Source organism: Frankliniella occidentalis, unplaced genomic scaffold (assembly GCF_000697945.3).
Source record: "Frankliniella occidentalis isolate FOCC.00 unplaced genomic scaffold, Focc_3.1 Scaffold60, whole genome shotgun sequence".
NCBI lineage: Eukaryota > Metazoa > Arthropoda > Insecta > Thysanoptera > Thripidae > Frankliniella > Frankliniella occidentalis.
The window spans coordinates 920,132-931,830 of NW_026267190.1; the positions used below are offsets into that span (position 1 = coordinate 920,132).

The window sequence follows — 11,699 nt, forward strand, 5'->3', positions numbered from 1 at the left end:
AAAAAAAAAACAAAGATTAGATAATTGATAATTTAGATATCAAAACCAGATCTTGACACAGAGCTTTGCTCATCACTCATTTGAATTTCAACCACTTACCTACATAATCTTCAACACATTCACCATTTAACACCTGCAATTTCTGAGCTCCTGCCTCAAGAATAGGATCCATAGGTTTAACTTGAATAACCAATTTACTAGCTTGGTCTCCTGGACTTGATATGGTTGTTTCATAGTTCTGCAAATTTTTGTAATGTTTCAGAGTTGAAATTACAGTCTTTTTAATGAAAAGGGATGAAAGTGAAAACTATGGGTCTGTTAAACTACACACCTGAAGAGGGAAAGGAGTCTTGTTTCCATGGAAGAGAGCAATTCTGCCCAAATTTTGCCTGAACTCAGATTTCACTCCAATTTGAACAAGATCATTTTCAAATAGGACTCCATTATTTTTACAAACAAACCTGGAAAATAAAAATAGCACATGAAAGCAATTAAATTTAATTAATAAGGGCTTAAGGATTTTAAATCAAGTAAAGACATTAGACTAATTTCTTTTTTAAAGGGACAACACCTACTTCTTGGGATTGTAAGACTGTGCAGCAGCAAAGCTATTATTCTGCTGAGTTTGCTGTTGGCCTCCATACATGTCTCCCAAGACATCCACAAGCATACCAGTGTTACTTGGGGCAGTTGGCTGACTTGAAGGGGGGGTGGAGAGCCCAAGAAGATCGGCAGATGCATTAGCAGAAACTGCTGAAGGTTTTGAGTGAGAAACAGCTTCAGTGTGGTTCCCAGTAGGGGCTGGATTTGGACTACGGCCCTCCCGAATTTCATTTTCTGGCACACGACCAGGCTTTTTCTTTTTTAACACAGCAAGAATTGATGACTCCCGCTCTGGGAATGCAGGCATTTCTTCCAAAACTGTTGCCTGGTTAAAGACCAAAGTAAATTAAAGAGAGTATCCAAAAAACAAGATGGACCAAAAGAATCATGTCAATACATACAAGGACGTCAGTGGAAGCAATGACACTGAGTTGAAGATATTCTGAGGCTCTCTGTTGGAGTTCGGCATCAGCACTACGAAGGTTGCTGTGCTGTTTAAATACCTCTTGAATGTTGTGTTTAATTTCAGGAAACAGATTAACAAATTTTACATAAGTTGAGAGTAAAAGAGCTCGTGTCATTGGAGAGCAAAGATGATACTAGAAATTCAAAAAGACACAAACATTAGGCTAGCTAACAGGAAAATCAAATAAGTAGGGATGATAGAATTGCCAAAGTACCTTGGAATGTAACAATTGAAACTGGACAAGGGGTGAGGAACGTTGATCACCAGCAATTAGGTTACCAAATTCACCCAAGATGTAACCACCTACTTTAACCATGTTTTCATGGCATGCAGGAGCTTGAAGAGCCTGAAAAACATGGAGATGGATGGTAAAACTTGTAAAAATAATTGAACAGAATTGAAGGAGATAAAAAATACAAACTATACCTCAAAAACTGTTTTTGCAGCATATCCCTGAACATCATCCCGATTGATGACAATCTGAATGACTCGATACCACACTTCTTCTGAAACATAGTCTCCAGCTATTCTGATCAAATTAAGAATAACATCTACATACCAAGTGTAATCAGTGGCATACTTTTCAGCAAGGATAGCCACTTTTAAGACCTGTAAGAAAGTAGCAAAAATGTTACATTGGCAAACAATATTGAAAGGTCCTCAGAAGATAGCAATAACATACCATTTCCTCTCTTATAGAATAGTCCGCAGTTTCCAGGTAGTTCAGCATTTCTTGAACAATTTCTTCAGCATTGGTCTTATCACACATGGCATAAAGGAGATCAACGGCTTGCTGACGAACAGAAACATCTTTCTCCATCTGAGAACATAGGAAAGATACTTTTCTTTAGTCATCACCAGCATTTTGAAACCACTCATGATAAAAATTAACAAAGCATGACAGAACCTTCATTGAAAGGATGACAACTTCTTGATGTTTCTTCACAGCCTCATGGGAGAATTCGGAAGTGGCAAGTAAACACATTGATTCCAAAGCAAGATATCTCAAATTTGTTTCACGATTGGACAGGAACTGCCCAAGTTGGTTGCACGCCCGCACAAGAAGATTTGGCTCACTGAAAATTAAAAGACAGTTATAATATACCTCTGATGAATAGTAAACCCAGTTTCATTTGTTGAAAAATTACTTGCCTGTCATTATGAATGATCAAACTTATAGCCTCAAAGAGAACAGCATTTTTGGCATTGGAATGCTGAACTTTCTTTGATTTTGGTGCTTCTTGAGCCTTATTTAGGATAGTTTCAAGGCATTCATTCAGTCTGCCACGAACACCAGGATCATCTAAAACAATTAAAAAATGAGTTTTAAGTTCAATGAAGGAACTTATGCAAGTAATACAATTAAATTACAGCACTTTACCTGGTGGTGAGTAATTTTGCAACAGTCTCAACAGCTTGACAGAAAGCCATGGAGCAGGAACAAAGTAATAAGTGTAATCTTGAAGATCTGTATAACTGGCAGTTACAATCTGAAGAATGGAATAGGTTGGAATCACACTATTAATAGAGAACAGATTTCAACAACTATTTAAAAAACAGGAAATTGGTCCTGATAAACCTACTCGACTAAGTCTAGAAACAGCAAGACTAATGCAGCCTTTGTACTCTTCTGGATTCTTCTTCACAAGGGCATCAATAAGAGAAGTGGCAGCAGTCACCACACCCATATGCTGATCATTCAGTAGATGGATGATGCGCGATGTCCATTCTCCACTAGGTATCATTTCTTGAGAAGTGCGAAATAGTCGCAACAGGCAAAGTGCAGCTGACTGCTTCACAACATCCATAGTGTCCCTGTAAGGAAACGCAAAGTAAGTTGGCAGGGTACAAAAACAATTGGTCTTGTATTTATTACAATTATTGATTACTCACCCAGATACAAGCAGCTTGGGGATATCATAACCAAAGGCTTCTGCCATTTCTTTGCTACCAATGTTAGCAATGCACTGCATAGCTAGGTTCAAATGGATAGGGTTGCGAGATTGCAGATCATTTTTGATGCTTTGAATAATTAGTTTGATTAAATCACTATTGGTGTTGACCAACACCGATATAAACAAATAACCCTAAAAATAAAGAAATATGTTGCAAAAATTGGAAAGAAATTTTTAAAGAATATTTTGTGACTGAATTCTGGTCTAATTACTTACAATTTGCTTCTCAGAGTACTTATTGGATGATAACAGATTGACTGCCTCCATATGTCCAAAGTCAATGTCATGTCCAAGCAGGAAAATAAAGAGGAGCTTGCAAACATACTTCTTCTTTTGATAACCATCTAATGTTCTATCGCCTTTAAACTTGCTTCTTATATTTGCTAATTCTTTATTTATTCTCTTGATTTCTGATTCCTTGCTTTTACCTACAAATGAGGAATAGTTTTTAGAGACCAATAATTGAAACTGACAGTTCATAGCAAGTAATTTGCTTTAATAAATGGTTACTTACAGTTTCGAATGTCTGATATAAACACAGACAAGCCGCGCATTCCATCGCCCCGGACTGCAGGCATGGTTGCACTTTATTTGGGGCTGTAAAAGAGATGATAGATTCAAATAAGCTGGTCAGTCTTGCAGACAAAATTATTAAAGATATCTACAGTGGGTGTAAACTCAATCAACCCTCAAACAAACTTTAGGAGCACATAGTGCAAAAACATGAGCATGGGAAAAAAATATTGATAGCACCATAAAGATTGGGCAACTTTGAGCCAAACTAGAAGTTCATCATTCACTGCCAAATGAAGGACACACTTAGGTCAAGCTAGTATTGCGACTTAAAATAAACCAGAATACACCCACTTTACCACAGTTTGTGGAGCAGAGATGATTGTTAATAAAAAACAAAGTCAATATTTAAATTTCAGTTGAATAGCAAATAACAATCCACACAAGTGTTCTAAAAAATAAAATAATTGCCTCACACATATTCAAGAATTAGAAATTTTCAAAAAGAGTTTGATAGTTATTACTTTGTAACAAGGATTAAAAACACCAGTAACTAAGCAAGATGTTAGGTTGTTGATCAAATAACACAAAATTAATAAATTGAGTTCATTATACTTAAGTATCATCGAAAAGACAAACATTGAGAACTGCATGCAAATATCTTCTCTTGTAAGAAAACTCACTGGCAAAATAGTTTTATAACATAAAAAGTTTAAAACTAACAGGGATAAATCTGATTAACCAGATGTATTGATTTTTTTTCATTCTGACAGATTGAGGTTAGAAAGGGTTTCAGATGACGTTTGACACATGATTAAATATCGTAAAAATTTAATACGGGCCTCTTCGATAAGAAGAAACGGCATGAACTTATCTAGGATGGAGGCAAAATACACCCAGAATGGGCGTACAAGATGTTAATTCGCCGGGAACGAGTATTTGAAAAGAATGATCAACGCAACAGGATCACTTTGACAGAACCTTAGGCAACATTGCCGACCGATTTAGAGATGAAATGACGACACGCTTCGTCTTAAAAGACAGAGAGGTCCTTAATTAATCTTGAGAGTTGACACACACTTCAAATTGAGTCTGCTTGACAGCCGCTTGTCCCGGTCAAATGCACGACATACATGAAATGATCATACGTTGACAAATTTACAGCAGCCGCCACGGGGACGAGTTCGAAGAAAAGATGACATATCCCACCGGCTGGCCAAGAATGGAAGTTAGCTGGCACGGCACGTCAACGACAGACTATTGGGCGAGAGTCAATTCATTGGGATACATTGAATGAATGAACAACTTGGCGCTGAATCTTCACGGAGTTCCTCCCCCTTGAATGATTTTTGCCAGTCAATTTCTAAGCGAGGACGGGGATTTTTCATTCCGTAACTAGACGAGAAAAAGTGGCACTCACTCGACAAAATAGTGCAACTTTAGTGTGATGAACAAATTCACCAACACTGCCAAAAGATCCTTCGAACCTCTCTTCTAATCCGAGTACACGACGGTTGTCGCCATTTGCAGATCTAGCTTCCACCCACTTGGGGGTGTTCCATGCTAAGAATTCCAATATCGGTCAGGAACTGGTCTTTGTGAACAATTAGTTTTTTTCATGACAGTGTTGCTTTTTTCTCGATTATGGCGTATTGCCCTAGTTAACAACTGAAAATAAGTCCAGACTCCATGCTGGAACAGTTATTTTTAGACATCATCGCATACTTTTGAGATGCTACGCGACTGTACTTATTTTCATCAACAAATTTTTCGTAAAGGCACGTCTTTTTTTTCTTCTTTTTCTTCTGCATGCCAATTGTTTCTTGGGGAAACTCGGTGAATGTGATCGTTAGGTGTTGGGTGCTGAAGAAATCTTGAGAATTGTCGTGTAATTCGTCTGTGATTTAAAGAACATTGTGCACATATCTACAATTTGACATTCTTTCGCGTTATTCAGAGTGGCCCTCACCATCTGTCTAGTTTCTAGGGATTGACAACCATGGAAGAAAGTACATCTCTCTGCAGTAATTGGTAATCTTGACAGCAATAATTCTAATCTTTAGGTTAAGCCGTTTAATTTCTAAACCTAATTTGATTAATAAAGAAAGGAAGAAGTTGTTACTTAAATCTACCCGTAGGAATTTGAATTGTCAGGATATAATGTTTAATATGGTTTGTTCACCATAAGCATATCATCCAACCTTTTTATTCTTAGGGCTATTCCCCCTGCCCTTATCTCTCTTATTTTGAATTAATTACGAATTCTCAGATCCTTTATCTTTCCAATTCTAAGATTATTTGTTAACTGGCCATATTTTTCCTTTTTTTTCAGCCAACGGCCAATTGCAGCTAGCAACTTTGTCATTCACAGTCTTCACTGTCAACGCAATCTAACAAAATGTGAGAAATGTGGTGAAGCTGTTCCTCGCTCCGCAATGGATGAACATGAATCAGAGTTCCATGCTAAAGTGAATTGCCCTGATTGTCACATGGCTGTTGAAAGACCGCAACTAGAAGCTCATAAGGTGGGAAATTGTTTTTACCCTGGACACTATACTTGTAACAAGACCACACGTCTTGCACTTTACACCCCCCTGTGTTTCTACTCCTTTTATATCTACAGAAAACAGCCTGTATCTCACGTCAACAGCACTGTCCATTCTGTGAACTTGAGCTACCTGCAAGTGAAATGTATGATCATGAAAATTACTGTGGTAGTCGCACAAAGAAATGTGAAGACTGTGGAGAATATGTGATGCTCAAATATGAACAATTGCACATTGATTCCAATCATGGATTTTTGAAATTAGATGATGGTGGGTTGCTTTATCTCCATATATATATATATATTATTTTGAAGTGGTTGTCAAAATCTATATATCTTATCTATATCTTCATAATCTAAAGAACCAGGTCCAATTGCAACTTGGATAAAAAATGACCTTGAGAGTGGTAGCTCGAGACCAGCTAAATCAAATAACAATCAAAAACCTCAACTATATACCGGGAAGTTTGATATTGGCGGTAAGCATACTCTCATTATTTACCTGAATCATTTTTTTTTTTAAACCTGGCTTTTTACATATTTTTTTTTTAATTTTTACCTTTTTTTATCAGATGAAGATGAAGTAGATGACATGCATAGCTTGTTTGCAAACCTCATGAAGAAGAAAAAAGTAATTGCACCTGCTGCCTATCCAGGTGTGGCATATCCAATCTCTGATCGGCCTCAGAGAACAATCTCCAGGTCTCCTCCACCATATCAAGAAGTTATGGAAGATTCTACAGATTTGGTAGCTCTGCCTTGTGAATTTTGTGAGGCTATGATACCTGTTAATCAATTGATTCTTCATCAAGTATGTCATCCCTGAAAATTACCTTAAGTCATGTCAAATTTGTATTTATGTTCACTCAAACAGCAATTGGTATTGGTCTTACTTTGCAGACTGCTTGCAGAATGGACTTAACTAGTTTTGGAAGAGGCAAAAAGAGTCACAATGAAAGTAGTAAGAAACATTATTCTGGTTTAGTGACCAATGATAGTGATAATGAAGGTGATGAGGGAGATCTAAATCTTGGAAGCCAAGTCCCTGACGAAATCCCGAAACAACGTGTACGTCAAATTGGAGCATTTACTGACACTCGGAGAAATGCAATTGATGAGGGGAATACTGACAGGCGAAGAAATCACAGTGTTGCTGATCGAAAAACGGGTGTTGATGAAGGAAGTGAGGCAGCATTGAGAGAGGATCTGGAAGAAGAAGGTATTTATCTCCTACCCTGTGAATTTTGTGGAGATGGCTACCCCCCAAGTCTTCTGCTAGAGCATCAAGTACGTATTTGTTTTATTTAAACTAAAGAGATTTGATGTGAAATCTAGACACACATTTGTTATGGTCAGAGTTAGGTGGACGGTTAAACCTAGGATAAGGTGCCTGAACCTATGATAGACCAGACCAATCCTAGGGCTAGCCACTTTCTTTCCTAGCTAGGTTCAGTAAGCTGACATTGAGAGATTGAAGGGTTTGAAAAAAAGAAAAAGAATGGTTTCTTTCTTATGTTTATTTATAAAAGTGATACATTTTTCTTTTTGTTTGCAAGATTTATTGGGGTGTTATTTCCTGTTGTATTTATCAAAGTAACAAGTGCAAGGGCAACAACAGCAAATGCCACTCCATCTAGCACATATTCTGAGAAAATTAAAATATGCCATTCCTCCACTATTGGTGACGGGGAAAAAAATACTATGAAAGAAAAACAAAGAGTGTAAAAGAGAACTGTTCACAATCTGAATTCTGCGCAATTTGAGGTTCAACTAATGGTTCAATTGGACCAAACTTGCTGAGCCTTGGTTAATCCTGCCACCTAGCTGAAACCCTAACATTAACTTATCTGAAATTAGATAAATTTTAGTATACTAAATTTTCTGCATTTTCTCTCTATCCAGGATGTTTGTGAATATCACCCCAAGAGTTTTCGAGAAGTTCAAGAGGTGTGGCCAGAAAATAAAGTAATTTGTTTATTTCTGCTAATAGGAGTTATTTGTTTAAAATTTTGCATTTACATAATTCTTTTAAACTATCTAACTTAATTCTTTCCTCCTTTAGGATGGTGTGTCTGTTAAAAAGCCACAGGAATCTCAAATGCACCATAGATCACGGAAATTTGATGAATCTGATTATAATACTTTTGTTGATGCCGAGCAACAGAGCAATGGTAAGCATCTTCAGTAGTTTTAAGCTGTCAAATTAAGAATACTACACCAAAAACAAATTGTAAGCCCCTTCCATCCCGTACCATTAATGCCAGTGCACAAGGTATCCTTTAAAAATTACTGCATAATTGCTCTATTAATTTTGTTGTTTAATTACCACTGGAATGTTTTCTAGTGAATTAAAGGTCTTTTGATAGTACCCTTTTAAAGGTGTTCCAATTTTAGATGTGGATCACCTGAGGAGAAAGACGACACCCCTTCAAATTCCTGGTGTTGTGAAACAACATGCCTCCATTAGTCGTCCCACCTATTGTTCTCGTTCTACCTCCCCTAACCAGACCATAACTCAAAGAAAACCTGCAACTGAAGACTGTACTAAGGAAAACTTTTCTGTAAAGAGGACACAGAGGGATGAAATTCAGACATCTAATTACGTTATAACTGGAAAAACTTTTACCGGTCAAAATCCCAGAATGAATCAAGAATTACTGTCCCTAAGCTCATTTTACAGATCAAAACCACTGAGCAGCACCCCTAAACTCGATTCTATTACCTTCAAAAGCTATGGGAAGTGTGAATGCTCTTTCACTGAAACTGAATGTAATCATTTACATACTGGAAGACATCCGTCAGTACCAGAGCATTCTATCATGCCGATTGTACAATTATCCCCCCAATCAAAGTCATCTGCAAATGATTCAGGTGCTTGCTCATACTACCCTCTCATTTCTTTTGCTCTGTTGATTAGCCTCTTAAGTCAGAGTTTAAACCAATGTCCTGACAGAAAATATGGTTGTTATATAAACAGCTACAATTATCTATACATTTATAAATTTACAGGTGCTCGCGGTAAGAGTAACATTTCAAATTCTTATAATGATTTACGAGGCAACTTTACAGTGTAAGTACTACATTACAATGTAATTCTTCAATAAGACAAAGAAAAGCTTCTACAAAATCAATTTGATTTCCAGGGCTAGCGAATGGAGTGATGATAGTGATTCAAGACCAACATCAGCTACTGGAGCCATTCCTAAACAGAAGGCAGGAAAACTAAACATTGCTCGTGTGTATTTGTTTACTAACTACATTTAAAAAAACAAAACAAAGTAGAACATGCTGCTTAAACTATTTCAAGTTACCTTACAATCATTTCTTCCTCACTTGGCCCTCCATTATAAATTTCATTTCTACTACAAATACAAATGCTTGTTTGTTGTGTGATCTAAAAAATGTTCATCAAAATCATCTTGGCAGCTTAACTTTTTATTTTGTTAACAATTATTTCAATTTCATTAGAGAACAGCTTTATAATTCTAATTTTTCCTCACAGGCAAAGTCAACCAAGAAGTACAGAGCGCCAGACCCTCCAACGCAGTGATGGGGAACCATTCAAGATTGTTAGCTGACAAGGGTAATGTAAATTCCCATGGTGATCGTAATCAGAGGTATCAAATTCGTAACAATCTTAAGGATCAAAATGGTGGTGATGATGATGATGATGATGATGATGATGAATAAATTCTTGTGTTTCATAGAAAAATTACTCTCTGGCTCCTGGTGACCAGATTGTACATTTACTCTTTGGGGCACTTTTATGCTGATCTTTTATGTCTCTGTCTCAAAAGTTTGAAACTTTTTCTGTATTACTGAAATGACCAAGTAGTAACTTATTATTATATCTAAAACGGGTTATTGTCTTTTTTGTGGTAATACAGGTGATAATTTTTGTACATATTAAGCCAGGTGGAAAATTACCATTAATTGTGATGTTGCCTACCGTTCATTGCATAGCATTCCATCCTTGTTTTCTTTATAGACATTTTCCTAATCTGATAAATGCATTTTGTGGCACCAGTTGTCATCTACTCTTGATAATATGCAATGAGGTCTAATTTGCGATTATTGATTCTTGTTTCTATTTAGGTATTTCTCCACCTGTCATTGTTGTGCTTAATCAGCTCTGTTATAATTTAATGAAGATTAGAGAAACCAAAAAGTGCTTTGGCCTTTTAACACTTGTTTGCCTACTTGAATTGCCTTGTAATACTTATGGATTTTTTCTTTCAAATGAAAGGAAACATCATTTTGTGATAAGCCAGACTTACAAATACTGAAGTGATGTGTGGGTGTTCAGAATTTAAAGGCTGCTTCAAATAATTATTGAACAGCCAAACCATTTTTTAACTATTTTAGAATGTCACAACGCTCTTATTATATTTATTGTTTTGTTTCAATGAAGATGACCAGTATTATGCCTGCTGCATGCATGCAGCATATTCTTGTAGATTGTATTTATGGTATTCAGTTTCAAATTGGACATTAGTCAAGAAGAAGTGTGACCTTGAAGATTTAACTTCATCGCTTACCTAAGAAGTATAGACAGTTTTATGCATAAATCAATCTATTTAGGTATTTTATTCACATTCTTCTGAACCAGAAAACAAGCTTTTTTAAAGAAGCTATCTTTGTTTCTATTTAGGAAAATAGTCATCTACAAGCTCCCCCTTTTTTGCTGTGTTGTGGGATAGCAGGCATCTTTTAATTGTGCTTATTGCAATGCTCTGTCATCTTCTTGGGTGTTGGACATTTTTATTTTCATTAATTTCTTATTCTGGCGATGTGTGAAATTTGTGTGCTGTGAACTTATCCCTGTGGCATCTTTTTTATAAGACTGGTATTATCCTGTGAAGATAATGCTTGTCAGCATCATCATACATTGTATACCTGATTTGACATAGAGGTAGCTCAAGGGAATTGTGATAGTTGTAAATCTTCTTGTCTCTTAAAACCTCTCCTTGTCAACTATTGACCCTGTACTAGCTCATAGGTCAGTCATAAGATAGACCATGATTAGGGTTATGACATTTTGGTACTGTGTATCATAGTGAAAGTATGAATTAAAATCTAGTTTATCAGTTGAGACAACGCTCTTTTCCTCATTTATTCGGGACATGCCTCAAGGCGGTGTATGGCAGGAGGCAGGAGACAACCTTGCATGAGGAGTGTTCCCCTCAGTTGGATCCAGAGGCCAACTCCCCAATCATACGGAACTGCAAGACACTGTTCCACACCCCTCCTGTCGGGTAGCGAGCGTACCCTCCTCTCGGCGAGCGGGGGCCGAACCGCATTCGGGTCGGGCCGGCGCTTGTTCGTCCGAGAGGGGTACGTTCGCGATCGAATCGCGCTTATCTCACTCCCCTACAACAACGGCATGGAACAAGTTCCGGAGCTCGCTCCGGTGCGGGGCGGACGAGTGGCGCTTCCGAACGCAGCCCCCCTAGGGGGTGGTGGCCCGAGCCAGCCCAGGAAGGCGGGGGCTGCGTCAGAAAACTGCCGTTCTATCGCCATCCTCGTTGAGGGTGTAGCGGGGGGTCCAGGGGGAAGTCAAGGACGGGATGGCGGCGGGGGGACGGGGCGCGGGTGGCTGTTTGCGCAGCCCGCGGCG

At 37.7% G+C, this 11,699-nt stretch overlaps 2 protein-coding genes across 5 annotated transcripts in view; one reads left to right on the top strand and one right to left on the bottom strand.

Annotated features, from left to right (window-relative positions):
- The window catches only part of LOC113210327 (AP-2 complex subunit alpha), a gene marked incomplete in the record, with an annotated part of 8,731 nt that extends 3,615 nt beyond the window's left edge, over positions 1–5,116 (bottom strand). Inside the window, 15 exon segments of one of the 2 annotated variants that reach the window (XM_052267888.1) lie at positions 100–238; positions 332–461; positions 576–928; positions 1,005–1,202; positions 1,284–1,415; positions 1,496–1,678; positions 1,752–1,889; positions 1,977–2,145; positions 2,222–2,372; positions 2,451–2,559; positions 2,653–2,884; positions 2,963–3,156; positions 3,241–3,452; positions 3,539–3,621; positions 4,958–5,116. In XM_052267888.1, coding sequence (XP_052123848.1) covers positions 100–238; positions 332–461; positions 576–928; positions 1,005–1,202; positions 1,284–1,415; positions 1,496–1,678; positions 1,752–1,889; positions 1,977–2,145; positions 2,222–2,372; positions 2,451–2,559; positions 2,653–2,884; positions 2,963–3,156; positions 3,241–3,452; positions 3,539–3,602 — 2,404 coding nt within the window. 2 annotated transcript variants of the gene reach the window in all.
- Positions 5,117–5,338: 222 nt separating this feature from the next.
- LOC113210331 (TRAF-type zinc finger domain-containing protein 1) lies at positions 5,339–11,179 on the top strand. 3 transcript variants are annotated; one of them, XM_026428285.2, is made up of 11 exons: positions 5,339–5,568; positions 5,870–6,062; positions 6,161–6,353; positions 6,445–6,561; positions 6,655–6,893; positions 6,983–7,369; positions 7,985–8,047; positions 8,145–8,253; positions 9,092–9,152; positions 9,226–9,295; positions 9,585–9,837. In XM_026428285.2, exons 1-11 carry the CDS (start codon positions 5,537–5,539, stop codon positions 9,630–9,632), a joined length of 1,512 nt encoding a protein of 503 aa, XP_026284070.1. In that variant the 5' UTR covers positions 5,339–5,536; the 3' UTR covers positions 9,633–9,837. The 3 variants fall into 3 exon arrangements, with proteins under 3 accessions (XP_026284070.1, XP_026284068.1, XP_026284069.1); XM_026428283.2 differs by having other exon boundaries at positions 5,340–5,568; positions 9,226–9,317; positions 9,585–11,179; XM_026428284.2 differs by having other exon boundaries at positions 5,340–5,568; positions 7,985–8,029; positions 9,226–9,317; positions 9,585–11,179.
- The last annotated feature ends 520 nt before the right edge of the window (positions 11,180–11,699 follow it).